Source organism: Dermacentor albipictus, chromosome 9 (genome assembly GCF_038994185.2).
Source record: "Dermacentor albipictus isolate Rhodes 1998 colony chromosome 9, USDA_Dalb.pri_finalv2, whole genome shotgun sequence".
Lineage (NCBI taxonomy): Eukaryota > Metazoa > Arthropoda > Arachnida > Ixodida > Ixodidae > Dermacentor > Dermacentor albipictus.
Window position 1 is genome coordinate 54,281,611 of NC_091829.1, and position 27,818 is coordinate 54,309,428.

The 27,818-nt window shown below is 47.6% G+C and overlaps 1 protein-coding gene across 2 annotated transcripts; it reads right to left on the reverse strand.

Moving 5' to 3' along the window:
* Positions 1 to 1,304: 1,304 nt before the first annotated feature.
* Positions 1,305 to 27,459, reverse strand: LOC139049897 (uncharacterized). 2 transcript variants are annotated; one of them, XM_070525771.1, is made up of 10 exons: positions 27,193 to 27,459; positions 26,388 to 26,712; positions 23,772 to 24,121; positions 18,751 to 19,650; positions 15,058 to 15,477; positions 10,736 to 10,995; positions 8,749 to 9,117; positions 5,829 to 6,108; positions 4,716 to 4,996; positions 1,305 to 3,106 (listed from the first exon to the last, which is right to left on the reverse strand). In XM_070525771.1, exons 1-10 carry the CDS (start codon positions 27,241 to 27,243, stop codon positions 2,725 to 2,727), a joined length of 3,618 nt encoding a protein of 1,205 aa, XP_070381872.1. In that variant the 5' UTR covers positions 27,244 to 27,459; the 3' UTR covers positions 1,305 to 2,724. The 2 variants fall into 2 exon arrangements, with proteins under 2 accessions (XP_070381872.1, XP_070381873.1); XM_070525772.1 differs by lacking the exon at positions 27,193 to 27,459 and adding an exon at positions 26,929 to 26,947 and having other exon boundaries at positions 26,388 to 26,709.
* Between the last annotated feature and the right edge of the window lie 359 nt (positions 27,460 to 27,818).

Consider the following 27,818-nt stretch of genomic DNA (forward strand, 5'->3'; position numbering starts at 1 on the left):
CGTGTAATGCAAAGGCATCTAGAAGGAAATTACTCCGCTCAAGATAACCACAACTGCCTGTAAACATGATGATGATAATGATGATGATGATGATATCATATTTAATGGCACAAGCGCACTGTGGGGGACAGGAAACGAACATAGTGGTGCTATGATAAATAAAACTAGGGAAAATAAATGAACAATCGAAGATGAGAAAGAAAAACAGACAGTGTATAATAACGTAGTCAGCCTTGCAAATACGGGAACAGCGACATGAAATTAAACTTAAAAATACCTATAGGGTAGACGTAAATAATGAGTAAGTTAAATTTTGAATAGTAATAATATTATTACTTTCAATTTGTTTTTTATGCTTGAATTTTCTAAATAGATAATTTATTGAAGGAGAAATAAATGAGTCATGAAAAATGGGAAATATATTTTGTGGGTCACACAGGTAACTTTTTGCGTCCCAGATGTAATTAGAAATGGCCCGGCAAACATTAATGTGGCTGTATCCTGATACCATTGCTCCAAGTGAGAGTAGAACAGTACTGCATAGGCAGCCCTGGATTGCGTAGCGGAATGTCCAAACTTTGTTTTCGTCGAGTACAAAACCGCCGACACGATAGTAAAAAGTGATCGATGGATTCCGGCGCATTGCAGAGGTAGCGTAAAGGGGATACCGCCAGACCACATCTGCGCAAGTAAAAACTAAGTGGTGGAATACGGCAACGGAGCAGCCTTGTATATGACACTTCGAATTGCCGGTCAGGACGCCATTTCCGGTTCCGAGAATAATTTAGATTTATTAGGTTAAGCCCGTAGGTTTTTCTAATGGGACGCTTTTTGTCTTCGGTCAAAGAAAGAAAACTGCCTACATTTAGACGCCGTGATACACCCACTTGCCGGCAGCACATATATAACTGGACAACTTAAAGAGTTGCTAGACTCTTTAAGTTGCTAGAGAATCAGCTAGAGAATGCTAGAGAATCAGCTATTTCATCAAGATGAATGTCTCGGTGACGAAGTGCACGTACAAACGGAACAAAAGTGGGGCCGGAGCTAAAGCACAAAACGTCTTCAAAGCTGTCGAATTAGAAGACGCGCTACGGGCGCTGCATGCAGAAAGAAAATATATGACGATAGCAACTCTTGTGGCATAAAAAGTAACTTTCGCAAAGCAAGAACTATTGCCTGGAGTTCGGCCTGAAAAAAAAATTAGATATAAAATACCCGGGAAACATTACGTTTTTCTTGCTTTTTTTTGTTAAGGGAAACAAAAACGCTAAGCTTTCTGGTCATTTGATTGATATATAAGGTAACAATTAAAGCTATGCTTATCTTCAGCTTGACTTGAGGAGAGCTTGCTGTTGGGCTAGTTGGTAAATGATTTTAAAGACGAAACAGAGCATGGAAGGCGACAAGCAGCAGTGTTACTGTCTTCTTCACATATTAGTTCTCACAGTGAACCACTACAAGCTTATTAAATGTGTACGAGTATTGGACCTCTAATTGCGATTAATTGCGTTCTGTGTGTCTATATCGTACACGATTGTTTTAATTTGCGCTCCTTTAAACAACTAATCAGTAAGCTGCCAGCTTAAAGCGTGCAGTCGAGACAGCTTGCGTGCATTCGCAGGCTTATTCACGCTCGGAAAAACACTTTTAATCTAGCATGTACTGCGCAAGAGAAAGCTGTACAGGGAGCTTTTCATGATGCTCTACTATTTACTCATTTACACTTTTAATCTAAACATAATATTCAAGAAGTTGATTAATTAATTAGGCGAGATGCAAAAATAATCTGAGCATCTCGAAGCGACGGCAAGCAACACTACCTTGGTTCCGTCCAGCTATGTGGCATTTGCGTATAAATCTTTAAATATTGGTGCATGATAGTTAAGAGACCCTGTATAACGTGCCGCATTTCTTAGAGGCCCCGGAAAACCGTTGCACTTGTCGACAAACTGTTACAGAGACGGTAAGCGATTGGTAAAATCTGAATGCCTGTTCACTGCCTATCTGGCCCATTACGTTACGCTACCAGGACCACGCCAAGCAAAGCTCGTAGCCACACTTCTATTCGTTCCGTGTGGTTCTCGGTCTATTTGCCAAAAGAGAACAACACAATGGAGCAGTGGGAGGCGCAGCTCGCCCGCTCCGACCTGGCAGGACAAAAGTCCTTAATTAGCCAGGTCAGGCAGGCGGCAGGGGCCAGTGGGGCCCTGGAGTGAGAGGTTCCCACCACCCCTCCTTCAAGTATTTTCCATTTCAATAAGGTTTCTATCAATCTATCGTCGGTGCGGCTTGAGTATGACCCAATAAGGCATTCAAAAGAAACGAAGTTGTGCTCGATGATCGAGAATGTTGTTTTCACCCTCTCATAACTCATAAAAGAGGCTGCGCGACCACTTTACGCACGCGCTGAAGCCAGCTCTCGTGGGAAATGAAGGGAGGAGCACTGCGACAGAAAATGTGGGTTTAGAGATGCAGTCAATAAATTGAAAAAATTAACGTAAAATGCGTAACTGATTCATTTGTCTGTTAGATCCGAGCGCGTACATATACCTTGTCGAGCGCGCAATTATGATAGGTTGCTTAGTCACCGAAACGTTCGTGCTCAGGTCACACTGTTTCGCCTAGCAAACGAGAATAGAAATAAATACGAATTACAAAGAACAAACAAACAAGAGACACTGCAGGAGACAACGCGAAACCCGCAGAAAAAAAAAGACAGCCTCACGTTAAAAAACCGCACTTATCAACCGGGTTCATCGGGCTGCCGGGCTCGCAAGCGAACGCGTTCGCAAAGCCATTCACGTTGCGGAACGGCTCGTCGCACTCGTCGCCAGTGGAGTGTCGCACTCCGTCGTGACCGCCGCAGAGGACGTAGCACGAGGCGAGAAAGAACATGGCGGTGGCGCCGTAGCCTCCGTATCCTTCGAGACTCTCGTCGTCGTTCCCGACTCCTGCGGCGTGGTAAGCCTCGAGCGATACCTCGAGGGCTAGCGTTCGCACCAGCGAGCGAAGCATCCCGCCCGAAGACCGACTCTCGTCGAAGCGGCTGGCGTTGCCGGCGCACCGCAGGGCGGAGGCGGCAGCACTGGGCGAATCCGCGTACCTGCACAAAACACATTCACTAGAGGCGCTTTTGTACCGCTTTGAAGCATCGAACTCATGGCTGAGTGGTAGCGTCTCACACTCCGGAGACCCTGGTTCGATTCCCACCCAGCCCATCTTGCAAGTTGTTTTTTATTCATGAAGTGCCTGCCGGGATTTATCGCTCACGGCCAACGCCGCCGACACCGACGACACCGGCTTTTCTGAGACACGAGCTCCTTCACGCTGTCGCCTTAAAACGTTGAAATACCCACAACGGACTCTCATCGTGTTACATTTGATGGCGTTTGCAGCACATTCATGTAGCGCGTGTCAGGCAGCCACTGTAGGTAAGGTCATGGCGGCGCATTATCTTATTATGATAGAAAGTAGGAGTACATGGTGGGAAGGTAACTATGGAAAGATGGAGCACAGAGTTATAAGGAAAATTGCGGGTAATGAAAGGTCGTGTGCATGATGAGAACAAAATGTGAAGGTGTTGCAACGGTTGCTTAAAGGGAAAAAAAAGATTGGTTAAACTTACGAAGCAAAACAATGTAAGGTATTCTCTCTCTGCCTTTGACACGCACAGCCGCCGTCCTACGTCGTATATCGTGCGAACATGCCTAAAAATCCTTTTTTGTTTCTACTGCGGAAAATGCTAGTGATTTCTGAATGTGTCATTTGCCTAGAATTTCCCACCCTAACGCGCTTTCTTTTCTAAAAACTTAACGTCTGCTCCTTACAAACACCGTTTGTCCAAGTTAAAGCGCTATAAGTGCGTCTTCTATGTTCGTATTAAGTCTGAAGGTGGCGGCACATCATAACAGGACAGCTCTACAAAGCGCTAAATAAGATTTACCCATATAGTCATTTTTGTAAATTAGCTTTTCTGGCTTCTTCAAAGGCGAATTAGGTGTCGAATCCCGGTCTGCAAAAACCCCGGAACTCAGTAACGTTGTTTACAGGCATCAGCAGACAACCGCATCCGTGCGGTAGGGCTAAGATGCACCTGTAAGCCGGCAGGCCCTTTCACCCTGTACACTGTAGAGTGCGCATATCAGGGGTGCGATCTTGTACGCGTTCCAAAATAGAGCGGAGGCGTTCCGTTCCACCGAGCCACACACGATTGGTCAATTTGAACCGTGACGAACGCCATGACGTCAATTGTTGCCTGATATCTGCTGTCAACCATTCCGCGTCGTCTGCTATCGGGCGAAGGCAATGGAACGGACCGCCCATTTCGTGACATAAAGAACGGACCGCCTCCGTTCGATTTCGGAACGCGTACAAGATGGCACACCAGATGTACGTCTGGGCAAATGCGCTTTGGCAGCACGATACACCGGGTTGGCGGCACGTAACACATTAAGCTGAAGCCTTTCGCACAACATCTACCTGCTGCAAAACGCTGATTCAGTGGAGTGCAGCCCGACGCACTGCATTATCACTCACCGAGAAGAGCCCTCATGCTCCCTACCGCGCCGCGAATTGTTGGAAGTAAACATTTGCGATGGTGCGAGAGTGGGCATGCAGAGTATACTTGCCACAATGCAAGATATTCGATTAAAGGCACTTGCAACACATACACACAGCTAGCGATCGCGATCTAGGGTTCAGACAGGCCGTACCTCTGCAAGATCATCTCGCTCAGTGCCGAAGCCACGTGGTTCCCGAGGCCTCCTTGGTTTACGAACAGCGTGGCACTCTCGTCGAACGAGGGAAACGACAGTGCGTACGGAAGCACTGCCAAGACGTCAGCTGGAAGCAAGACCGTCCACTGTTCGAACTCCATCTGTTCGGAAGCGACCCGACGATCGTGCCCGTCCGCCAGCCTCAGAGCGATCGACTGCCAGTTTTTGACCAGAGAGTCGTCCATGTCGCCCGGGTTGAGCACAGCTGCCGTTGCCTGCTGCGCACAACTCGCCGTGAGCAAGCTTTCACGCCTGACACAAACAAGCACTGCGCGTAGAGCAGCGATCAGTGTTAACCGAGCCACATGGTCATCGCCCTAAACATTTCTTTTTCTTGGGTGAGTAGGAAAGTTTGCGGCACACTTGTATCAGAAGCGAACGGTGCTGTAGCTTCGTCCAGGATGCTCCGCGCCCGTTATGTACGGCCAAGAAATTCGCGACTGGACGAACTTGTGGACACCGATTATTTCTTCGACGCAACCGAGAGAGAGTTTGATGCAGTATGTATAGAAATACGGTATGACGAAGTGTAGTTCATCGTTCACTTCACAATGGTTGTGTACTTCCATATGTCGGGTATACGATGACTATATATAAACTGGTGAATGAAACGCAGTGACCCGGTTGACAGGTTTACGTTCTGAAAATAACAATACCAAATGGGAAACTCTTTTACAAGAAGTGCCTTAGAAAGGGCCCATGCAAGGAAAATAATGCCATAAGTTTATGTCAATGGCGCTTAGTAAGTGCCATGCATTTGCTCCCGTATAATAGAGTTATTCTACACCATACTGAATTTACGGACATAGTAGTCCACTGAACTTAATTTCGTTAAGCATCGTCTCTCTGTTACCGCGCGAACTGAGCAAATCTCTACGTCAGTTTGCTCTTGGCGACATATTCTGACGTAGTTGTATTTGTGAGCACATAATTCCTCAGTGATAGATTCTGTGCACTATAGGCTTTTTGCGGGTAATAGTGCAACGTACGATGCATCACAAACGCGCTCAGCACAAGTACGACGGGAAACCGTGTCGAGCGTCAGCTCACCTTGTGTGTGCGTAACCCGGAGTGAGGGTCAAAGTATCCGAGGACCACGTCGGTAGCCGTGTCCCAGTCGCGGGCCACGGTGTACTTTAGGTCCCGGTGCGGCCATTTGTCGATTCGCTGCGCGAACGCCTCGAACGTGTTGACCACCACGCGCCGCGCCGACTTCACGGATCGCTCGGAGAGAAGCTCGTCGAAGTAGTCGCTGAACAACTGGTTGCCGCCCACCAGGTAAGCCTTGCTCAAGCAGAAGGCGCCGTGGTGCAGGTCGGCGCAGTCCTCGCTACGCGAGAACCCACCCCGATGTGAAAACATGTGCGACGGTTACGAGTGAAATAGCATCGTGTACTCATCCGACGCATTCATTACCTTGGATAATTTTAGGCAAAGGACATAAACTTCTTACATGTGTACGACGATGAGCAACACGTGAACAAGGTGAATGCAGGAGCCAACGTTTCGACAAGTGTACTTGTCTTCTTCAAGCCTTGAAGAAGACAAGTCCATTTGTCCTTGGAGAATTTTAGGCAAAGGACATAAACTTCTTACATGTGTACGACGATGAGCAAAACGTGAACAAGGTGAATGCAGAAGCCAACGTTTCGGCAAGTGGACTTGTCTTCTTCAAGGCTTGAAGAAGACAAGTACACTTGTCGAAACGTTGGCTCCTGCATTCACTTGAAGAAGACAAGTCCACTTGTCGAAACGTTGGCTCCTGCATTCACCTTGTTCACGTTTTGCTCATCGTCTTGAATTTCCATCTCCCGCATTCCCCGTCTTTTCCTTACATGTGTACGGTTCTTCAAAACACTTTGTACTTTGCAGGGGTGTATCGTTTTGACCGTTTTCACACGACATATATGTTGCCAATTTCTATTGTCAAATGCTTGAAATAGGGTAACTGGCCAGCACACGACAAAAGCTTTCAACTATGATTTTGTTAGGACTCCGGATCCACTGACGTTTATGTACAGCGTGCGATACATACGTGTAGTAAGCTGCGTGAAATTACCTTTCTATATAAAGGAATAGCGAAAGGGTGTTCACATTGGAGCCAACCTTACCTCTCTTTGCCGCTTCAGGTAAACCTGAAGCGGCAAATATAGATAAGCTATCGAAGATAGCAAAGATAGGTAAGTCATCGCTTTGCCTCACGTCATTCCTGGAACAGGAACATGCACCACACATGCTGCGGTGATCAGTCGTGCACCCGCGATCCAGCTTCTAATAAAGACATTTTCGAAAATTGGCGTTTCTGTTTGGCCTCCCTACAATGTCAATAATATTGCGCTTCATAATAGCGCGCCCTCTAGATTTGTCATCAGACACAGGGCCACCATGATGTACAACCAGAGACAGGAGACGATGCTCTTGTCACAGTTCTATAATAGACAAAAGAAAAATGTCTTTTTTTTTCGAGAATTCATTTCCAACATCGCTTAGATATATAGACAGTAGATCTGTATTCACTAAAATACAGACCCATGCTTTTGTCGTTCGTAAAGCATTGAAAATTTGTCACCAGGTAAACACAATGCGATCGATTTAAGTGCCACAGATTGAAAATTCGCAAGGCTTAGATTCCTTTGCCCACCTCGCCTTGCCTGCGCTGCTTTAATATCTCTCCTATTAACACTATACCCTAATTCCATCCAAAATCATCTCGAGGGGCATTATAACTAATTCGCACAAAAAATATTAGCAAATTCTAGCGGGTTTCTATAGTATTTTAGTAAAGCTTTAAAACGGAAACATTATTAATTTCCATTCCTCAACTCCTACTGCTGTCGACGCTCAGAAACGTCATCAAGTATGCATGATTAACGGCAACCAGCGGTCTTTTCGGAAATGAAGCAGCGTCTCCTCGTCAAGAAAGTGTTAATTCCGCGTGAATTGCCACTCAATGATGCTTCTCATCAATTTACGTAGCAACGGCTCCCCCTTGCTGCTGGACAATACCATTGTGTAGGAGGAGATCGAAATTTGTGTCATTAAACAAGGTTTCAAGCATTTCCGATTTACCGTTATGCTTCAGAAGAAAGTACATCCACATAGAAAAAAAAATACGGCAGGGGGGCCAAATCAACGTGACGTCCAAGGCCAGAAGTGCGGACAACTTGGCTTGGGTATTTGTTAACAGGAGGTGCACCGCACAAATTCAAGTCATTTGGCTGCAATGATTGACTCCTCAGCCAGCAAAAAAGCGACACGGAGTATGACTTCAAAGCTTGTGCTGCGAAAATTTGCAAGGTAAATAATTGTCACGATAGCAAACAAACACGCACAACATGGAGATCAATTTTGGCTTTTGGTCGTAGTTTCGCTGTACACTTTGGTGGACAACAATTATTTTTTTACAGGTTATGATATTTCGAGCGGCATGGTCCCATTCTCAACATGCTGAATGAGGCTCGTGATAATTATTTCGTGAATTCTCTTGCCACCCATCGTGTACTTGAAGTAAACGTTGAGTTCCGAGGCCTCGTGAAACGTTGACAATGCAGCTTCAAGCACCCACAAAATCGTTAGGCTTATAGTGCGTGAAAAAGACAAGGTCGGAAGTGAGACGTGACACACACAGGCGCTAACTTCTAGAAATGAAATGCTATAAAGCAGTGAATTGGGCTTGTTTGTAAGACATCGTTAGGCTTATAGCGCGTGAAAAAGACAAGGACGAAAGTTGGCGCCTGTGTGTGTCCCGTCTCACTTTCGTCCTTGTCTTTTTCACGCGCTATAAACCTAACGATGTCTTACCAACAAGCCCAAATCACTGCTTTACACCCACAAAAGTCTTCCTGCGCACCACTGCCCCGCAATGTGCCATGCAAACTAGGTCAGCCTGCTTCCGTGGCATAAACTTACAGGTTTTTATTTCCTCTTCTTTTTTATTTAACAATCAACAATCGACGTTTCCGACGCTCACCAGCCGTAAAAGTTGACCAGAAGCCGTCGGTTGGCGTACAGCGCCGCGGTCTGGACGGTGCACCAGGAAAAGAACGCGTGCGTGTCCCGTTCACCGCTCGCTTCCCACAGTTTCAAGAAGGTCGTCACGTAGCCGGGCTTATTGGACTCGAAGACCACGGGACCCGACCCGCCGCCGTACGGTCCCAGCTCCGTCATCCAGCGTTCCTCGCTCAATCCCGGCACCGTGCTGAGCACGTCGACCGATTCGACTGCGCGGGAACTGGTGGGGAGATTCAACGCCGCCGACAGAGGGACCATGTAGGCGTTGTCGAGCTTGACGTGGTTCGCGAAATTGACGGTCTCCCCCGCTGTGCCGCCAAAGTCCCGCCTGGAGGAAGAGTTGAGGAACTGCTGAACTACTGGGAAAATGTTCCGGCATACCTGACTCGTTAAACCAATGAAACAAGGTCATCATTCACTGCAACTTAAGTACACGGCCATCGAATTTTTGATATTAGAGTCATTTTATGTAGGTGATTCATTTAAAAGGAGACTGTTCGGCAACGCAATTTATATCACTAACGTGCACTTTAGAAACTCCAGGGAGAAGTTCTGCCACAGGTGCCAATGACGTCAGGTCAGAAAATAGAGGAAGTTATCTATCCACGCGCCAAAAAAGTCTAAAGCAAGAGCAATAAATATTTCACTCCTTCATACAGCCTTCCTTGAAGTTGACATAATGTTGACTCCAATCTGAAGCTTCCACTCTTTGCCTACTGTTGATCTATGTAATATTTGCTTACTTACTGCTTATCGCAAATCTGATTGGTTATAGACCCATTGAATGAAGCTCCCAGCCACGTTATAATATCTGCTGCAGCCCTTGCCCTATGTCACGAGGTTTTGATGTCCCCCATGAAATACAAAATAAAGAACAGATCAGTTGACCGACCTATCGGTAGCAGTATAAAATAAGTGAATATGCAGTCAAACATCGTTATAAAGAAAGGTACATAAAGAAATAATGGATATAACGAACTAAGTGAGACTGCACTTGAAATCCCCTTAGAGATTCACAGTTTACTGCATGCAATAATGAATAAAACACAGTAATCGATATAACGAAGTAACCCTGGCTTCCCCTTCAACTCCGCTATAACAAAGTTTTACTGTACATATATGCCGATCGGTCGTGCGTCGTCTCCACGACATGGAAGGCGCCGGCCATCCTCCTCTCCTACAACCTGGTTAGCCCTCGCCCCCACCTAGATAGCCTCAACAGGAAGATAGTGCGGCGGGAGAAAAAGCGTGCTGTCCTTGCTGAACAATCTGCCACAATATCTGGGCCTTCAGACGCCACACGTCTTTAGCGCTACAGCACGACAACAGCAGCACCATAGTTACGTATTACGTACCGTTATAGACATATGATAGTTGCCAGTGATACTAGCCCAAACTGTGAATGCTGTGAGGTTCCAGAAACACTAGAACATATATTTTGTGTGTGTCCCGCCTACGCGCAAGAAGGACAGCAACTTGTACTTCCATTGCAAAGATCCATGAGAGGCCGCTATCGGACGAGTTTCTTTTAGGTCCTTGGCCTAATGAAAACAGCGCAGCCTTGGTAACAAGAGCCGCTATAGCTTTTCTCCAAGCCACTGGGCTGGACGCACGGCTTTAGAGAGGCTACAACTCTGGGAATTTGTATATACGCACCTCTTCCTTATATCATCATCAATCATCAGCCCTTTCCCTCCCCGTCCCTCTTCTCCAGTGTAGAGTAGCAGGCCAGAGCAAGTTATAGCTCAGGCCGACCTCTCTGCCTTTCTGTAAATAAATTTCTCTCTCTCTCGGTTGCGTGAGAGCGCACACCCTTTGCATCGGCGTTGAAGACGTGACCACCGACAACCAACAAACCAGCACGAAAACATGCCGAGAATTAAAAGAAGCGATTCCCTCAAAGTCACAGCTGTCCTAAGAAGCCTCTCTAGAATCCACACGCTTGCCTTAGTGTTTCGAAGTAGACCTGGGCTGCTCGGACACTGCTGGCCAACTTTCGGTGCTTCTCCACGATGCGCTCGACTTCTCGGAGCGGAGCCAGTGTGACGATGGTGGCATTCGGGCCACGCCTGACGGACACGTGGAGCACGGCACTCCACCGGAGCCTCAGTGACACGTGTAGCCAAGTTCGAAGCAAATCTACGGGCTCCGAGACTTTGGGCAGTCGGGGCCAAGTTACGCCGGCACGGAGGAGAGCCGCTTTCACCTTCCATTTGAAAAGAACATGCCGGCACAAAAAGTAAATAACATACATCAGCGCGGCTATCACGAGTGAAGTAACGTTGTGCGAACGCGCAAGAACTTTTCGCCTTCGCTAAGAAGCCTTCACGCAGCAAACTGCGTAAGCGTGAAGGAGGCATTTGCGATAGCAGCGTTTCTCGGAATTCTCGACCATCACTCTCTTTGAACCGAGTCACGTACTACTAGCACAGCATTTCCAATCCTTTCAATAACTGCGCTCTAAAAACCTCACTCGACTTTCACAAGACGTGTACTCAAATGTTTTCTACGGAAGGTTGTATGCCAATCACTCCATAGGACAGAATATTGAAATGCTCCAGAACAATTTACGAGTGCCTATTTTATAGAGATACACAATGCGACTACAAGGAGCATTTGACGTTTTGTATGCATATATGATACCGAGGAATGCTATTCAATGAACTTACGGCAGAACTCATCTCACAATGAATGTCGACGGTAATGCTAATAGAACTCGAGCAATTCAGCAACAGACCCTATTGCTGAAGTTTAGTTTATTTAACACGTGTAATGACAATTCTAAGACTTTCATTGCTTTGGCTATACAGTCTAGCCCGGTTATAACGAAGCCACTTATAGCGAAATAGCGGTAATAACGAAGGGATTTCAATTTCCCATTCCCATTTTCGCATTTTCAATACATTTCGGATCCGGGTCCGGCTTTCGGACCAACCGAAAGATAATCTATCAATCAACACATTTCTGCGTCCTTGCCCAGTTGAAAAAGACAACAGGAATTCCTGTCGCAACTACAGAAATTTCTGTTGTACAACAGGATTTTTCTGTAGTAACTACAGATTCCTGATGGAGCGACAGACTTTTCTGATGTACAACAGACATTTGTTGTTGCTACTACAGAAGTACAGTCTGTCGTATGTCTGTTGTTACAACAGAAAGCTGAAGCTCTACAACAGATTTTTGTAGTACTACAGAAAAATTTGTCATCACTACAGGCACCCTGTTGTCCCAACAGAAATACTCCTGAAGTAACCCGAAAAACTTCTGTAGTGCTACAGAGAGCTGTTGAAATACTACAGAAACCTATTGTGGGAACAGGCCCCCAATTGTCACAACAGAAGTGTTCCTGATGTAATGCGACCAACTTCTGTTGTACTACAGAAAAATGTTGTTGTACGACAGAAACCTATCATTGCAACAGGCCCCCAGTTGTCATAACAGAAGTGTTCCTGAAGTAATGGACAAACTTCTGTTGTACTACAGAGAACTGTTCCACAACGGAAACCTATCGCCGCAACATATACCCAATGATGACAACAGAAGTGCACTGAAATTGTGTGATGCGACAAGCTTCTGTAGTGCCCGGTTGAAAAAGACAAAAGGAATTCCTGTCGCAACTACAGAAATTCTGTTGTACGACAGAAGTTGTTGACATTTCTTAATTGGGAGACATTTCTGACGTTACGACAGAAATTCTGATTTCGCAACAGAAGCATTCTGTCGCGACAACAAGAGTTATGAAGTCGGAACAACAGCTTTATATCCTGACAGCGACTCCGACGTTATGACACCAATTCTGACGTCGCAGCAGAAACATTCGGTCGCGACGGCCAAGAGTTCCGTAGTCACAACAGAAGCGCTTCCCGTCGCGGTCCTTTAAAATTGTATGTTTTTGCATCGGTTGTGTACACTGTACCTTTCTCCTGCGCGGTATTCAATCGCGCTTCTCTGAAGCCGGCAATGCTGACACCGATGGCACCGACACCGGTATTAAAGTCGACGTGGCGAATAGTTATAATTGTGCCGTGACGACGCGGCACCAGCAACGCCCTACCGGCCTTCTCAAAATCGGCCGCTGATCAAAATCATACCATCTGCGGGAATGGCTGCGTATCCGTTTTTTTTTTTTTGGTAAGATGTGGCACACAGGCCTGTGGACTTACATGTGCTGTTACAGTGACACATTAGTTAATTTCCCAGGAATATTTCACAAGCTTATGCGAAGCGGAAAAGAAGATTTCGGTTGTTCCACAAAGTTGCGTGAAAAGCTGTCTCGCTCGGGTCTCATTAATCTGATACAGTGCTGCCGTGAGAAGCCAGTATGCTGTCAGAAAGAACTCTCATCCACGAATGTTTATGTAGCTATTTTGCATTGAACACACGAATTATATGCGCGCTCAAAAGTGTAAAGAACGAGAGACAACTGTCGAAACTAGCAGTAATAACCCTAAAAGTCAACGTTGTCTATTTCCGAATTTCTTATTTAATATGGATATCGTACATCAAAATCGATGTTCTAGCACTGCACGATGTACTTGTCGATGGTACGAACACTCTTGCTCTTCTAGAGATGCGGCACTTGATGCGGTGGAGTGATAGCGGATCTTGGCTCTCAAAATGCAAATGTAAACATCAGCGCACCAGCACGTCGTACTATTCACATGGCCAAAACGTACACTCGAAGAGCATGTCAGGGGTGGCGCAGTGGTAAGATGCCGGGCTAGGAATCGAGAGGTCGCATGTTCGAATCCTAGGCAAGGACGCTTTTTTTAAAATTTTTTTTTTACTTTTATGTTTTTTTTTGCTAACAAATTTACATAATCTTACGGACGTCTCTGTCAATTTTTAATTAAATATTGATCAAGAACTACAGAACTTTCTACTACAGGACGTCACTACAGACAACAGAACTACAGGCAACAGAACTACAGGCAACAGAACTACAGGCAACAGAACTACAGACAACAGAACTACAGAAACAACGTCCCAAAATACAACAGACTGGTAAAATTTCCTGTTGTGTTTTTCAACTGGGAGGCGATTTTTTCCGCGATAATAAGAGCGAAATTCGGCTGACGGCGTCCTTTCGTGGCGTCGTCTGCTCTCCCGCGGAGCGAAAGGTTGCTTCACTGCATCGCATGGCACACCGATCTCGTGTTGCACCGTCCTTGATCGGCATCACAGCGTAGAGCGGTAGTCCGCACTCCGCACTCGGGAAACGTGTTCAGGGGACGCTGGACCACTTCTTTCAGCGGCAATAAATCGGTATGCCCATGTTTGCATTTTTTTTTCATAGTCCACATATTACGAAATAACGGATATAGCGAAGTGATTTCCGATTCCCGCCGACTTCGTTATAACCGGGCTAGACTGCATTCCATATACTCCGATATCGTCCTACTGTGCTCGGCCACTCACTTGCCAAGGTCGCCGATGAGCACGGAGGTGTGACGACGACTGTATGTCTCCAACGCAGTGACGATGGAATGACAAAGAGGAAATGATATCGACCGAATTACAAAGGCGTATAACGACAACGGGGGTGGGGGGCGGCAGAAAGTTAGGCGGGAGGATGAGATTAAGAAGTTTGCAGGGACAACGTGTCCACAATTAGCACATGACTGGGGTATGTGGAGAAGTATGGGAGAGGCCTTTGCCTTGCAGTGGGCGTAACCATGATGATGATGATGATGATAACGATAACGGCATGATGACGACGACACAAAGATACCCACGACATGACAACTGCGGCAAAGTCGCTGTTGAATGGCGACAGCATGATTACGTTAAAAACTCGAACAAGGTCTTAGGTGTCCCCTATATAGGGTGTCCCCTATATAGGGTGTCCCCTAAGGCCCTGTAATAACTCCATCGCGGTTTTGTTTGCCAGGTGAATACGCTGTTCACCCTCAGTACGCACATGGATTACTTCGCTCGTTCAACGCAACGTCTCTAGATAATTCCGAAACTTCAAGGAGGCCTATTTATCTTTCTTTCGAGTCTGTTACCCGCTGAACGTTTACAGTCTTATTTTTCTTCAGAAAGCTGTCACAGCATTCTTAAGCCTTTTTACTTTCGCATTTTTTGTTAGATATTTCGTAGCCGCTCATTTAACTCGTACCCTCGGTAATTCTCCTGTATACTTGATTTACAAGTGGGACCCAGTACAAGCGGCGTCTTTCGGCAACTCCCGCAATAACACTCTAAAGTTCTACGCGAAGAACCGGCACACGAAACAGGAATCTGCTAAGGATGGCACTGCCGTTACCTTCGGCAGCTCGTCGGCATCGCTGCTGCGCAAGGCGTCACAGCTGCGGTAGAAAGCGGCCGCCCGCTGCAGCGGCTTCTGCGCCTTGCGCGGAACGGGCACCGAGCGCAGCAAGTGGGACATGCGGGGCAGCTCGGACAGGAACGCCATCTGGCGCACTGAGAGCTGGTTGTGGCGCCGCCATCCGTCGCACACGAAGCGCGTGAAGCCGTCGCACGGACTCAGCGAGGAGTTCACGGAGGCCGCCAGTCGGCGCGAGTATTCGCGGCACGGTTGCGTGCGACACACGGCGGCCGAGCCGCGTCGCCTGTCGCCAGCGCCACCCCCGAAGACGCCCAGCAGCAGAAGCAAGGCGCTGCCCGCCGCTAGGAGGAGCAGAGCGCACAAGGCGGCCGCCGCCGGTTGGTTCCTGAGGAAAGCCTGCAACAGTGGCGAAAAGGGACGTTGAGAAACTTTGGGTCAATGTGATCGTCTCTATTAGGCGATGATGATGCATGGAGTTTCACGGGCATGAGACTCCGCCATGAGACATAGCGGGCATAAGACTCCTTGAGAGGCTTGGTGCGTTTCGATTTGGCCACCTCGACAAGCTGAATCGTTGCAATTAGTAGCTATTGTGCGTGTTCGCGGCGTCTTCTGCACTTCGAAGAGTACAGATTGTTCGAAAATATACGACAATAAGATTTATATAGCGCAATATACAAAGCCACAAGAACGTCTGAATCCACAAGCACGAAGATCAGACAAATGCATGTACTTCGCATCATTCTCATGGTAGGACAACGACTGTAGCGCCCGAGTTCTTTCTCGTATATTGTGGGAAACTCTATGCCCCTTGTCCTCCAAAGCCGGATCACGTGTTCTCGCCTATCCTCTCACCCCCTTCCTCCACGCAGTGTCGTTGCCGTGACTCTCGCCGCTACCGCCCACTCCGCGTTCGCCGTCCCTTCTCCCACTGTCGCGGCACTGTCGCGGCACTGCCGCGGTGCCGGCGGCGGACGCCCCTTTTATTTTATGAAAAAGAGGATAATATGGTGATTTCAAGGTAGGGTTTACAAAGCGACGCGGGCACTGCTGCGTTTCATGAAAGCGAGTGGCCTCAGTGACCGATTATAGGCGTGAATTTATGGACATCCGCACGTACTCGCACCGATAGTACCATCCTCGTTCCCTCTCCTTTCTTTTCTTTCCTTAAACCCTTTCTCCGTTGTAGGGTAGCAATCCGGACGTGTATCTGGTTGACCTATCTTTCCTTCCTTCCTTTTCATCCTCCTCGCAAGATTACGTAGCGCCAAGTGGTGTCATAAGTGTTTTCTATCTCAAGGGTCACCGACAGAAAGAACTGTTTGTGAACAAAAGCTTCGCGAATGCCTCAACTCGCGTTTGCCTCAACTATATATATATATGCCTCAACTCAACTAAGTGTTTGATTCGAGAACATTTAATAGCCGGGGGCTGATTATTTTTTAGATAGCTTACAGATGCAGCTTGTTAGCGCTATAGACGTAGATAACGTGCTACAGAAGATCGATTATTTTTTGTTTCAAGATGGGGACTACAATAGCCTCTTTCCATGCTAACGTAATGTGTACTGTTGCGCAGATGGTGTTGAAAAGAGACAACAATGATATATGTGGGTCAGGGTAAAGATGTTTGATCATCACGTACATAATCCGGTAAGTTCCCGGAGGAGACTTCTCATAAATATCCAAAGCAGCTCTGAGCTCGTCTAAACCAAACGGACGATTGTTATGCTCACTTCCACTGGACTTGCGATTCAATGCCTTACTTTCTGCATTATTCTTGTGTTTCAAGAAACCTTCAGAATAATGTTCACAACTAGAAACACGCTCGAAATGCTATCCAACGGCATTGGCCGGGTCTTCCAGACTCTCGCCTTGATCATCAACCAAGGGCAAACGCTGAGAATGTGCACCTATTAATTTCGTTACACTATTCCATACGTTTCTTTCTTGCGCATATGAATTCCCGAGATGTACTTTTGCCAGCTCTCCCTTTTCGCAATCATTCGTGTTCGCCTGCGTTGTGATTTGATGTGTTTAAAGCTTATGAGGTTCTCTGCCGCAGGAGTCACGTATGCGACACCACGCCGTTCTCCCTCCCTCGTGCTTCCTTGCGTTCCTCATTCCGCCAGAGAATGCGTCGTTTAGAAGCTGAACCTCTAGTTTGGGGAATACATATCGATGTGGCGCCAATTGAAAACGCTTCGAAGTGTGCCACTGCATCATCAATACTGAGAGAACGATCATCATTTCAGGTCAACCGCGTAAGTTGGCGAAACCGCATCCTGTCTCCTGAATCGACTTTCGATCTTTTGTGGGCAGCATACATCTGGTTCTGCCAGCTTTAGATCAACCTGAAAGCGATCACTACCGTAAGGGTTCTTTATGAAGTTCCTCTCGAGGTATGACATGTGTGCCTGATGCTTATCTCTATCGATGAGAACATTCCGCGCGCAACGCTGTAGAACGTTGGCTCTTTTTTATTAAGGAGGCAGGCACCCACAGAAAAAAAAAGGAAGTTCCCTATCAGGCAACCACTAACGTTGGCTTTTTTTTTATTAAGGAGCCAGGCACCCACAGAAAAAGAAAGGAAGTTCCCTAATAGGCAACGTCTTTCATCACCACACGTCTCCCCACAGGGTACTTTGCGCATTTAGATTTCCTATATAGGAGGATATGGGGCTTCAGAAATTCATCCATAAGGGTCTGAAATTCTGTTCTGGGCAGCTGGTAAGTGAGAGGAATGTAGATGGAAGTAAGTGGGTCTAGGTTGTTGAACAGCAGTACTCGGATGGAAGTAGGCGGGTCTAGGTTGTTGAACAGCAGTACTCGGACAGCAACTGCTTCCAGAGACGTGCAAATTTGTAATTGCCAACAGGCAACAACGTTTTTTAGTTATAGCCACAACATCCGACGAGGCGAGAGAGTCGTCGCGGTCTTTACGGAAAATGGCATAGTGCCTGGGAAAGTTTGTCTGTGCGGGTTTTAGGTGTCATTATGCAAAAAAGAGGTGAGGCGTGCAGACAGGACACAAGAGTAGAGAAGTGGACAACACGAACGCCGTCTATCAACTGAAGGGAGCACTGAGGCGAAAAATGAAAGTTGTTCACTGGCGATGTGCCTCTTGCAGTGGCAATACTTGTATAATGCATTGTAGTTAGCCCATTCTTAGTTAAAAGTTTAGGCACTCACGTGGCTTGATTATGGTTGTGAGTGTGAATACGCGCTATTTGTACAGAAACTATGGCCGTGCGCAATCGTTCGTTGGTTGTGCTTTTTCACTTTCTTTTCCTTCATCTTAGGTCGGTAGTTACGTACAACACCGTTTGAGCGATCGTGAACATACATCACAATATTTTCATCAGGGTTCGCCTGCTGACCATCTGTAAAGAAATTGTTTTGCACAATAGCAACTGGCTACAGATCTACCCTCGAGTCTGAAGAGTGGGAATGGACTGCCACTCTTGCTGTCAACTTGTCAGCTGCAACGCAGCGTAGCTCAGTTTCTACGTTCAGAGAACCGGCGACTCGTAATAATCACTTTTCGTTGCTACTGTACAATGTTCAGGGAACCTTTTCACGGTTCTGCACGAGACATGTGCCGTTAATTGCTCTCACCTCACCAACGACTCCCCGCGACAATCAACAACTAACAATGCACTTTGCGCACCTTCACACCCTTGTCAGTGAAGAATCTTTGCGTCGTGGTCGAAAGGAATTGCGACGGGCTCTGGAGGTGTCCGAATGCTTCTGCACGTTGGAAGCCATTGCGGCGTTCTCCGACATGGAGCGGTGACCCCCGCGCCCACGTCGAGGTCGACAAGATAGTGTTCCTGTGCGATCCGAACGAGAGTGGCAGCAGCTTGGACTCCCTGCGTGGCCGCTGCTTCATCCACGGTGGATCGAACACGTGCTGCTTCAGCTGCCGGGCAGACCCAGCGGAAGCGTTGGGCGTACGGGAGCCCTCCGAACTCTTCTCCGAGAGGCTGCTGTCCTCCGGAGACTCGCTTTGACGCAAAGGCGCGGGAGATGGCCTCAATTTCGGCGACTTTGACCGAGCGGTGGGAGTTTTGGAAGGCCCTCCAGTGCCAATCTCGGGCTTGAAGATGCCTTTGCGAGAATCTCGCGGGCTGCCGCGAGGCGTCAAGGCCCCTGCAGCCTTGGCAGTTGGCAGCGAGATTTTACCATTCTCTGCGGTTTCTTCGTCGGCGGCGACTTCGCCCTGGTCTACGAATTCCCGGCCCCGACTGGGCAATGGCGGCGTAGCAGCCGAATGACGCCACCGCGAAGTGCTGACGTCTTTTTCGCCTCTTGTGTCGGTGCTTGGTCTGGCGGAAGGTTCAAAGGCCGGTTGAGATGGACGCTGTTCGAGCTGGCCTGACAGAGGCGGAGTTCGCCGACCATGCGCAGCTTTGCTGTTTTGATTTCGTGACCCGCTCGAAGGCTTCGGCAGGGTCGTCGTCCTTGATGCGCGGTGTTGCCAATCAGTTGCAGGCGCGCCTTGCACGGTATCGATCGGTTCGACAGGTTCGTCCGCTTCGGAAAATTCTGGCACCGGTGTTTTGGAAACCTGTACCGGCAAACGAGAACGAACGCAGATTTTTTTTTTCATTTCATCGTTTTTATTTGTTTTGCTCAAGAAGTCATTGAAAACACAGGTACATGCACTTCCGAGAATGTTCGACATGGTTTTGTCATATTACTAATGCAAACGCAGTGGTTAGGCGAAAATATTATCCCTTTTATTTGTCGTGAATCGTTTCGCGACTGGAAGCTTGCGGCCCAGGCTCTCTTCCAAGCTAGACGTAGTGGTATTGACAGTCAACGGCGCTGGAAGACAGAGCAATTCGAGCGCGAGTAGCTCGATTCCGCGGTAGTCTATCACGAAGGCTTCGCTTCACAAGCGGAAATCGAAAGATAAATTTGTTCATTGCCTTAAATATAATTCATGTTTCTCTGATGTCACAACTACAGAATAATATCTCCGTTTTCAGGTCTTTTCTTCCAGTGACCGTGTCTGACAACGAGCCAAGTCAAGAAAGCGTACAGCCCAATGGGATGGTACTTCCATAATATATAGCATCACTTCGCACTAGCGATTTAAACAAAGTCAGGTGTCGCCACTTTCGCTTTCCCTGTCAGCGATGGCTCTCCCGCGTTTCTTTGACTGGTCACGTCACATGTGACATCATAAGTCCAACAAACGCGGCGTGCATTGTTAGGTCGCAATGTCTCCCCTACGTTTAGTGTAGCACTGTGGTGTATAATGCAGCATGACAAAGAAGGGACGATTCCTGAATATGAGTGTGACGCCACAGTGTATCGAACGCTTATTCGAGTTCACACGCTTCTATAAATTGAGACTTATGCAGGCTTATAATGGCGCACGTGTTCGATATATGAGCTATACAGATATGCAGTCCCTTGTATTCTGCCGCTTTCACATTGTATATTGCTTTTTTTTGTTATTCCTAGTTTTGCTATAGCATTTTTTCAAGCGTATGCACATTTGTTTTTCGGATGTGCAAATTGATTACTTTTCATTTTTCGGCGTGTGCTGGTGGCGGGAACAAGGGATACTATCGCTATGTATTATTTTTTCACTATAAATCCCAGTTTCTTGCCACAGTCATGCAGTATGTCTTTCTTGTGTCCTTGTTCCGTCACGCTGTTACACTCGTTTGCATATATTCTCAACACGTGTTCTTGTTGCAAATGCTCAATTGCATTAACTTGTTCATATTTACTGCAAGTACGGAGATAATAAGAGCCCCACGACGCCCTTTTCTGTATGATCACACGTCGTGGCTCCCTCTTGTTCGGTGGTTCGAGCTCGTGGTATCAGTCTTGTTATGCACATCCTATGTACCATATATAGTCAACATAGCGCGTGAGACGTGCTCAATAAATGAGTTCATGGCGCAGGTGTGCCTTTCACTCGATATATCGGCCGTCCCACTATCAGTACCAAGCTTTCTTTAAAAAAAAAAAAAGAAGCGGAGGCCGGATTTCATGTGCATGAAACCGACTGCATGTCGTCAACATCAACCTGATAAGCTTCTCGTACTTTTTGTGTTGTTCCTAATTTCATTTCTAATAAATAATTACCTGGATTTTTAAGTAATACATATTTATAGCGGACACGTCAATATTATGCGTCGGATCGACTTCGAAATCGTCACGTTCGTTTGCGACCGGCTATATCTTTGCGCGGCTCTATTTTATTTTACGCATGTTAAAGACAGCCCGCCAAAATATAGCAATGTATCACGGGACACTCGTAACACGCGCAAAAAGGAAGAGCAGCTCAAGGAATAGCGCGTCGCAAACAACCGAAATTGGTGTTTCGAACTCGTTTTAACGCCTAACGTTGACACGTCAGCCGTAAACATTCTAAATCAGAACGTCAGCTATTAATTACAAATTAGGTCAAACCACAAATTATGCGAGATACGTGATCAGGTTACTGCTAACGACGTGCAAGTGATTTCATCCACGTAGACGGCTTCCGCATTTTTTTTTTACCTTGGTGCATGACAGCTGGGGCACATTGTATCTAAAACGCATTTCGATGAAGCAAGCGCGACAACTCAACTTATTCCGCGAAGCAGAGTCTGCGTCAGTATGTCCCTGTCTGGAGAAGAATCGCACTATGGAGGAGCGAACGCATTTGGGATGGTTCATTCGGGACTTGAGCCAATTTATTTTTATTTATTTATTCAGTAATCGATGTCACCCTCTCCCTAGAAACCCTATCCTATCCCTATCCCTATCTTTAGAAATATGCACCCTGAATATAACAGGGCCCGGCGCCAAGCTCGGACTGGAGCTATCATAAAAGCCCTTGCCAACGTACCTGGCGTCACATTTGTTGATGCAGCTCGATACTGCCATGGCACACGATTTGTGGCCGTTGCCACACGCGATGGAGCCCTACACCATGCCTGCAGGGTCACTACCCCCACTGCAGAGACGGTTGAAGAAGTGGCCATCGCCCTGGCCACTTTAGATCCCACCTGTCACACCATAGTGTGTGACTCTCGCTCAGCCGTTACTAACTTCAGCAAAGGGCGTATTTCTCCCCAAGCTCTTCGCATCCTCTGCCAGGCACCACACTCTAAAGACAGCATAATCTCCCTAACATGGATCCCGGCCGATGCGGGCCCTGTCCACCCACACCTTCCCAATCTCAACGAGGTCACCCACTCCATTGCGCGAGGCCTAGTCAACCGCGCCGGAGTCACTGGAGATGAGTTGGACACCAGGGACAGTCTGACAACTTATAACGATCTCGTTAAGGCCTTTTACCTGAGTCGCCGAATCTTCCCCCCGCTTTACCCAAAGTTCAGCCGGGCGCAGGCTACCACCCTGCGTCTACTACAAACAAACACGTACCCTTCACCCGCCCGCCTCCACCTTATATTTCCGGACGTCTACACTACCCCCAACTGCCGGTGCTGTGGAATTCACCCGGCTACGCTTCCGCATATGCTATGGGAGTGCCCAGCACAGTACGCACAAACTAACACCACGACTCTCTCGTCGAGGTTGCATGAGGCTCTGCGGAGCTCCGCCCTCGACGACCAAACCTGGGCGACCCAGCACGCCCGCGAGGCGGCGGCGAGGCAAGCCCTCGACGTCCCTTCGTGGGAGGCGTAGGCCCGGCCATCATAAAGTGCTGGTTCTACAATAAAAGTTTATTCGTCCTCCTCCATGTCACCCTCACGGTCATTATTGTAGGCGGATCTGCGCAATAACTAGAATGAAAACGCAGAAGCAAAGAGGCACAGTTGTAACTTGAAGATTCTAACTAAAGCATACATCTTGCAAGGATGAGGGAGAAACGGCGCAGAGGAACAGGATACCCTGTCCCTTTCTTACGTCCTGCTCTTTTTCGCTGTTTTTTCTCAAACCCTATTAATTCTCCCTGCGTAATGACACCCATGCCTACAGACACCTGTAAAATATACAGCAGCTCCTTCTTATACTTAACGATGCATGGATTAAAGGCAACTCCTTTTTTTATGCGAAGCATATTACGAGGGCTCAACCCAGCTCCTCAGGCGCGGCGGTGACCATGAAATCACGTGACACCGTGACGTCACGACAGAGGAGAAGTGGCTTTGGCTCAACTCTTGCAAGACGGGCTGGGTGGGAATCGAACCAGGGTCTCCGGAGTGTGGGACGGAGACGCTACCACTGAGCCACGAGTACAACGCTTCAAAGCGGTACAAAAGCGCCTCTAGTGAATGCGGTGTTGCCTTAGAAACGCGCTGTTTCTAAGGCGTGCGTCTCTTGCTCAGGCGCACATTTCGTTGCCGCGCCGAATGCTGCTTTGCTCGACGCTCACCGCGTCCAATGCGGGGCGCGTAGTCGCTGCCCTGTAGCCCATTGTCTTACACCCCTTGGCGGGTCGACGGGAACGCTGTCGCGTTCCACTCTTGAAGGCGAAGAAGTAATGCATGAGTTGTTTCTTCGTCTAGCCGAACCAAATATAGCCAAGCAACAGCAGTTCACCAGGCTAAACAGTGGTTCAACAACTAAAATAAAGGCTAGTATGCTTCGCATCCTGGGCTTAACCTTACCTAAGCCACAGCCATTTTTTAATGAAGCGTCAGCATCAGTTGTTTGTGGCCTATCTGCGATTCAGTAAAGCATCAGCAAGATTTCGTAACCGATCGTTTGCCTTACCATTTGCGGTGGCCGCTCGCTTGGTCTACGCAACTGTGGTTCCTTCTTGTCAGACATGCCAACAGATTGCGATGCGAGTGCCCGCCGCCCAGTTCGTTCGTCGACTCCGCGCGCCAGGCCCTCAACGGGCGATTCCAGCAGAGCCCTCGAGTGCGGGAATGGCTGGCCAGCCGCTTTCACCGCAGCGACGCTGGAATCGTGCTCCATCGGCGACAGTGACGGCCCCACGACACCCTCCCCTGTATGGTCACGTGGCGGGTCACCCGTGTTCGGTGGAGACCTCCCCAGAACGTTGGACGCGTCGGCATCCTTGCGCTCTTCGAGCGGTTCCCGATTAGTGTCCTGCGAATCTGTGAATTTTTTTATGCCAGGCAGCCAGGTTAGGATACCCGTATACCACGCGTGTGGGCTCCTTCGTTGTTAGTTTTCGCTTGTCCGCTGGCATGAACGTGAGCAGCCCGTTTACTGGCGCCATCTTGTAGCGCAGAGTTAAATTATAGAAGACAAAGTTGTTATTGTCGAAACTAACCCTAGGCTACTTATCTTCTGGTGTAAAGCGTCGGCAGCCATGCCATCGACAGCATGTATTTATTTCATTTTAGATTGCCTTGGACCTGAATGCCTGCATAACTAAAAAAAAAAAACCTTTCACGCGTTTCCAGTTAGGAGACACCGCTGCTAACGTTGTAACCCTTTTCGCGGAGTAATTTGCCCTGGTCGAACCAGATGGCGTTTCGCCGGCGCACTGCACGTTGCCTCGAAGGCCAAAACGCACGAGTGCGAAATCAGTACCATTTCTATGCGCTACTTCGCGATCAGCCGTTGTAAATGTAACTGGGTGGTCGCTAAGGCACTGTACTCCATTAATGCTGCAAGACGTGGAACTGTAGACAGAAGACGAGTGCAGTAGCCGGCTGCAAAAAAAAAATATACTAACTAGGACATAGAGGAATGTAATGAATCTGTGTGGCCAGGTTCACGAACCGCTGCTACACAAGGAATGCCTCTTTCGCCGGCTCTTCGGCATGCACGGTTTTCCTCGAGGATGCAAAAAGAAATTGCTGATTCGCTAATGTTCGATCACTGACCTCCAAAGAAAGGACTTCGAACCCGGAATATCGGCAGGAGTGAGTAGCACTCTTTACACAGTGACAAAGGGGGTAGCGCCGCTTCCTGGCATAGCAAGCCTTTCGGACGCTGTCTAAGCGAATCCGCGAAATTTCATACTCAAACTTACGCCCACTCTCTCGACCACGTATAAAACATAAGTGAATGGGCGCCCTCTGGAGTCAATGCGCAGAAGTACGGGTGAAGGCGGCTACACCGACGTCACACGAATGTTTGATGCTGAAGGTATTCGTGACAGTCCACACTGCAAGCGATTGGTGAGCGATAATACGCATTTGCTACAAGCTATTACAAACTACAGAGCATCTATTTTCTAGACCTTGTTCGCAGCAAGAACAAGTATATAACAACTATGCACACCCAGGAGTAATCAGGCAAAATAACTAAACGACCGGGTAGCGACCAAACCGACAAACGTTACTAGCTGAGTCAGAAAAAAAGAGATTACGCTGCTTCAAAGCGATTGGCAATGATAAATAAGGAAAAGTAAAGGACACTGATGCTGAGTTAATTCAGAAACGTAAAGTCGGGATAGCTTGGAATACATTTATAGTCCAGCTTCCAGCAAGAATACCATATACACTGCTCGCACCGTTCGGACAAGGCCCAATTAACTCGGAAATTAAAGCGCTCACATGTCTTCTGAAGCTGTGGCCAAAGCTTCTTGTCATCCACCCAGACACTGCCTACGATATCCGCCGAAATAGAGGTTTCCTGATCCGCACATGGCGTCACGCCCATCCACTGTAAACACGGAGGCAATGGAGGCAAGCAATGGACGCGTCACTACGTCATCAAACATGGCGGTGATTATGGGATTGCCGTGAAAACGGTCTATGGATTAAATATGTGTAAATATTTATATATTGTCGTATTAGCTCAAGCAGCCTAGGTGATCAGTTGCAGCCCCCCGTTTCAAAGGGCATGTCGATTAATTATCATCATTATCTGCTGAGATTACGGAGCATGGAAGATGGACCGACGGTTGTGATATAGATGCATCAAAGCAACCACACATCAACGAATCCTGCAAGTGAACAGCAATATACATATACCAAGCAACAAAATCAAATTTAAAAAGAGAAATTTATGAAAGAACATATTTGCCAATATCCGAGTGATTAAATGGAAGACTCCACCGGATCAACCGGCCTTTCTGCCACGCATTAATTGACGGCGGGTAAGTAGAACGACTTGGCCAACACAAATACTACGATTTTCTCACAAGCATTTACACTCGGGTTGTTTGCTATGCACAAAACGTGGCCTTAGGAGCGCTTTTCAGTAAATACGTTTAATAATACATCCTCCGCTGTAGCTTAAAGATGAACATCCAAAATGTGAACGTTGTTTTAATGAAAAATACGGCAGACGATGTGCCAGACCGTGGATGGGAGCAACCGATACAATGAAGTCATCTCGAAAAGTACGTGCGTAATGTATACGAAACACATACACTGGGAGCCGTCGTATAAATTCGTTTCTTACCTTGGCTGTCTTGTGTGGAGTCCTTCTGCTCGCCGTTTTCGCTCTCATCGGTACTCGAGACTGCCACGTCTCGGGCATCTTGGACGACGACGACAGCATTGCCTTCGTCGGCCACTGCTCCATCGCCGTCTTGCAGTGAGACCGTGTCCGGTGGCGTCGGTTCCTTTTTCGGGTCCCTCAGGGCTCCTTTGGAGCCACGTTCGCCTCCGTGCTCAGAATGGCTGGCGGTAGTAGCGGTCGCGCAAGGCCTGGCTGTACGACTCTGGGCGACGGACGCCTCGGACGCTTCGTCGAGCGTAGCGTGACCATCGTTCGAGGCCATCTGCTGCGAAGACGCGCATGCGCTTATTCTTCCGCGTGTGCGAAATGTCATGTGCTGAATGTGTTGAGTGTCCCAGAACTGGGTGCCGGAAACAACAAAATGCGCAAAACGAAGAGCGTCAGAAATGGGAAGGCACAATTTGAGCATTGCTGCTGTTGTGTTGGTAAAGACAGGTTGGAAACACGCGACAGTCAACTTAATAGAAGCAGTGAATCTTACAATATATCCACCTGGAGTCAAAAAAGACCATCGTTCGAGGCCATCTGCTGGGAAGACGCACATGCGGTTATTTTTCCGCGTGTGCGAAATGTCATGTGTCGAATGTGTTGAGTGTCCCAGAACTGGGTGCCGGAAACAACGAAATGCGCAAAACGAAGAGCGTCAGAAATGGGAAGGCACAATTTGAGCATTGCCTCTGTTGTGTTGACAGGAGATAGGTTGGAAACACGCGACAGCCAACTCCATAGAAGCAGTGAATCTTACAAGACATCCACCTGGAGTCAAGAAAGAGTTGGTGAAAGGCTGGAGCGACATCGGTTTGACTGCACCCTACATAGTTGGGACTCCCAATAATAGATGGCCGAAGGGAAAGCAAAGCGTGTGTAGCTCTCGAGCATCAGTGGCAAGTTTCTGCTGCTGTTCTCACAATGTGAGATAGGAGAACAATCTGATGGTAACAGGAAATACACAACTTAAATGCTAATACTAAGAAAACATTCGATTACTGAAGGAAAGGAACGCATGTGCGAGTAAACAACCTTGCATACCTTTGACTTTCTTCTTCTCCCGCACTCGCCAAAGCGCCTCCGTCACTCCTTCCTTGTTCAGAGAATTACTGTAATTATTCATTATAGTATACAATGATTATCTATTTCGCTTGTAAAATTATTTTGTGGCGCTCCCTTCATTTTATACAACCACTCTATTTATCCCTCGTAGTGGGTTGAGCAATGACATCTGGGCCAAAGCAACTTGCGAGCTTTTCGGAGTTGAAATCGCCATTGAAATAGCTTTTTCGTAAGTCTTGCAAAAGGCGATGTCTCGAAGAGTGGTGGCGGGACGAATATCAACGGAGGTGATCGTGCGATAACCACTGGTTGCAGAACTGC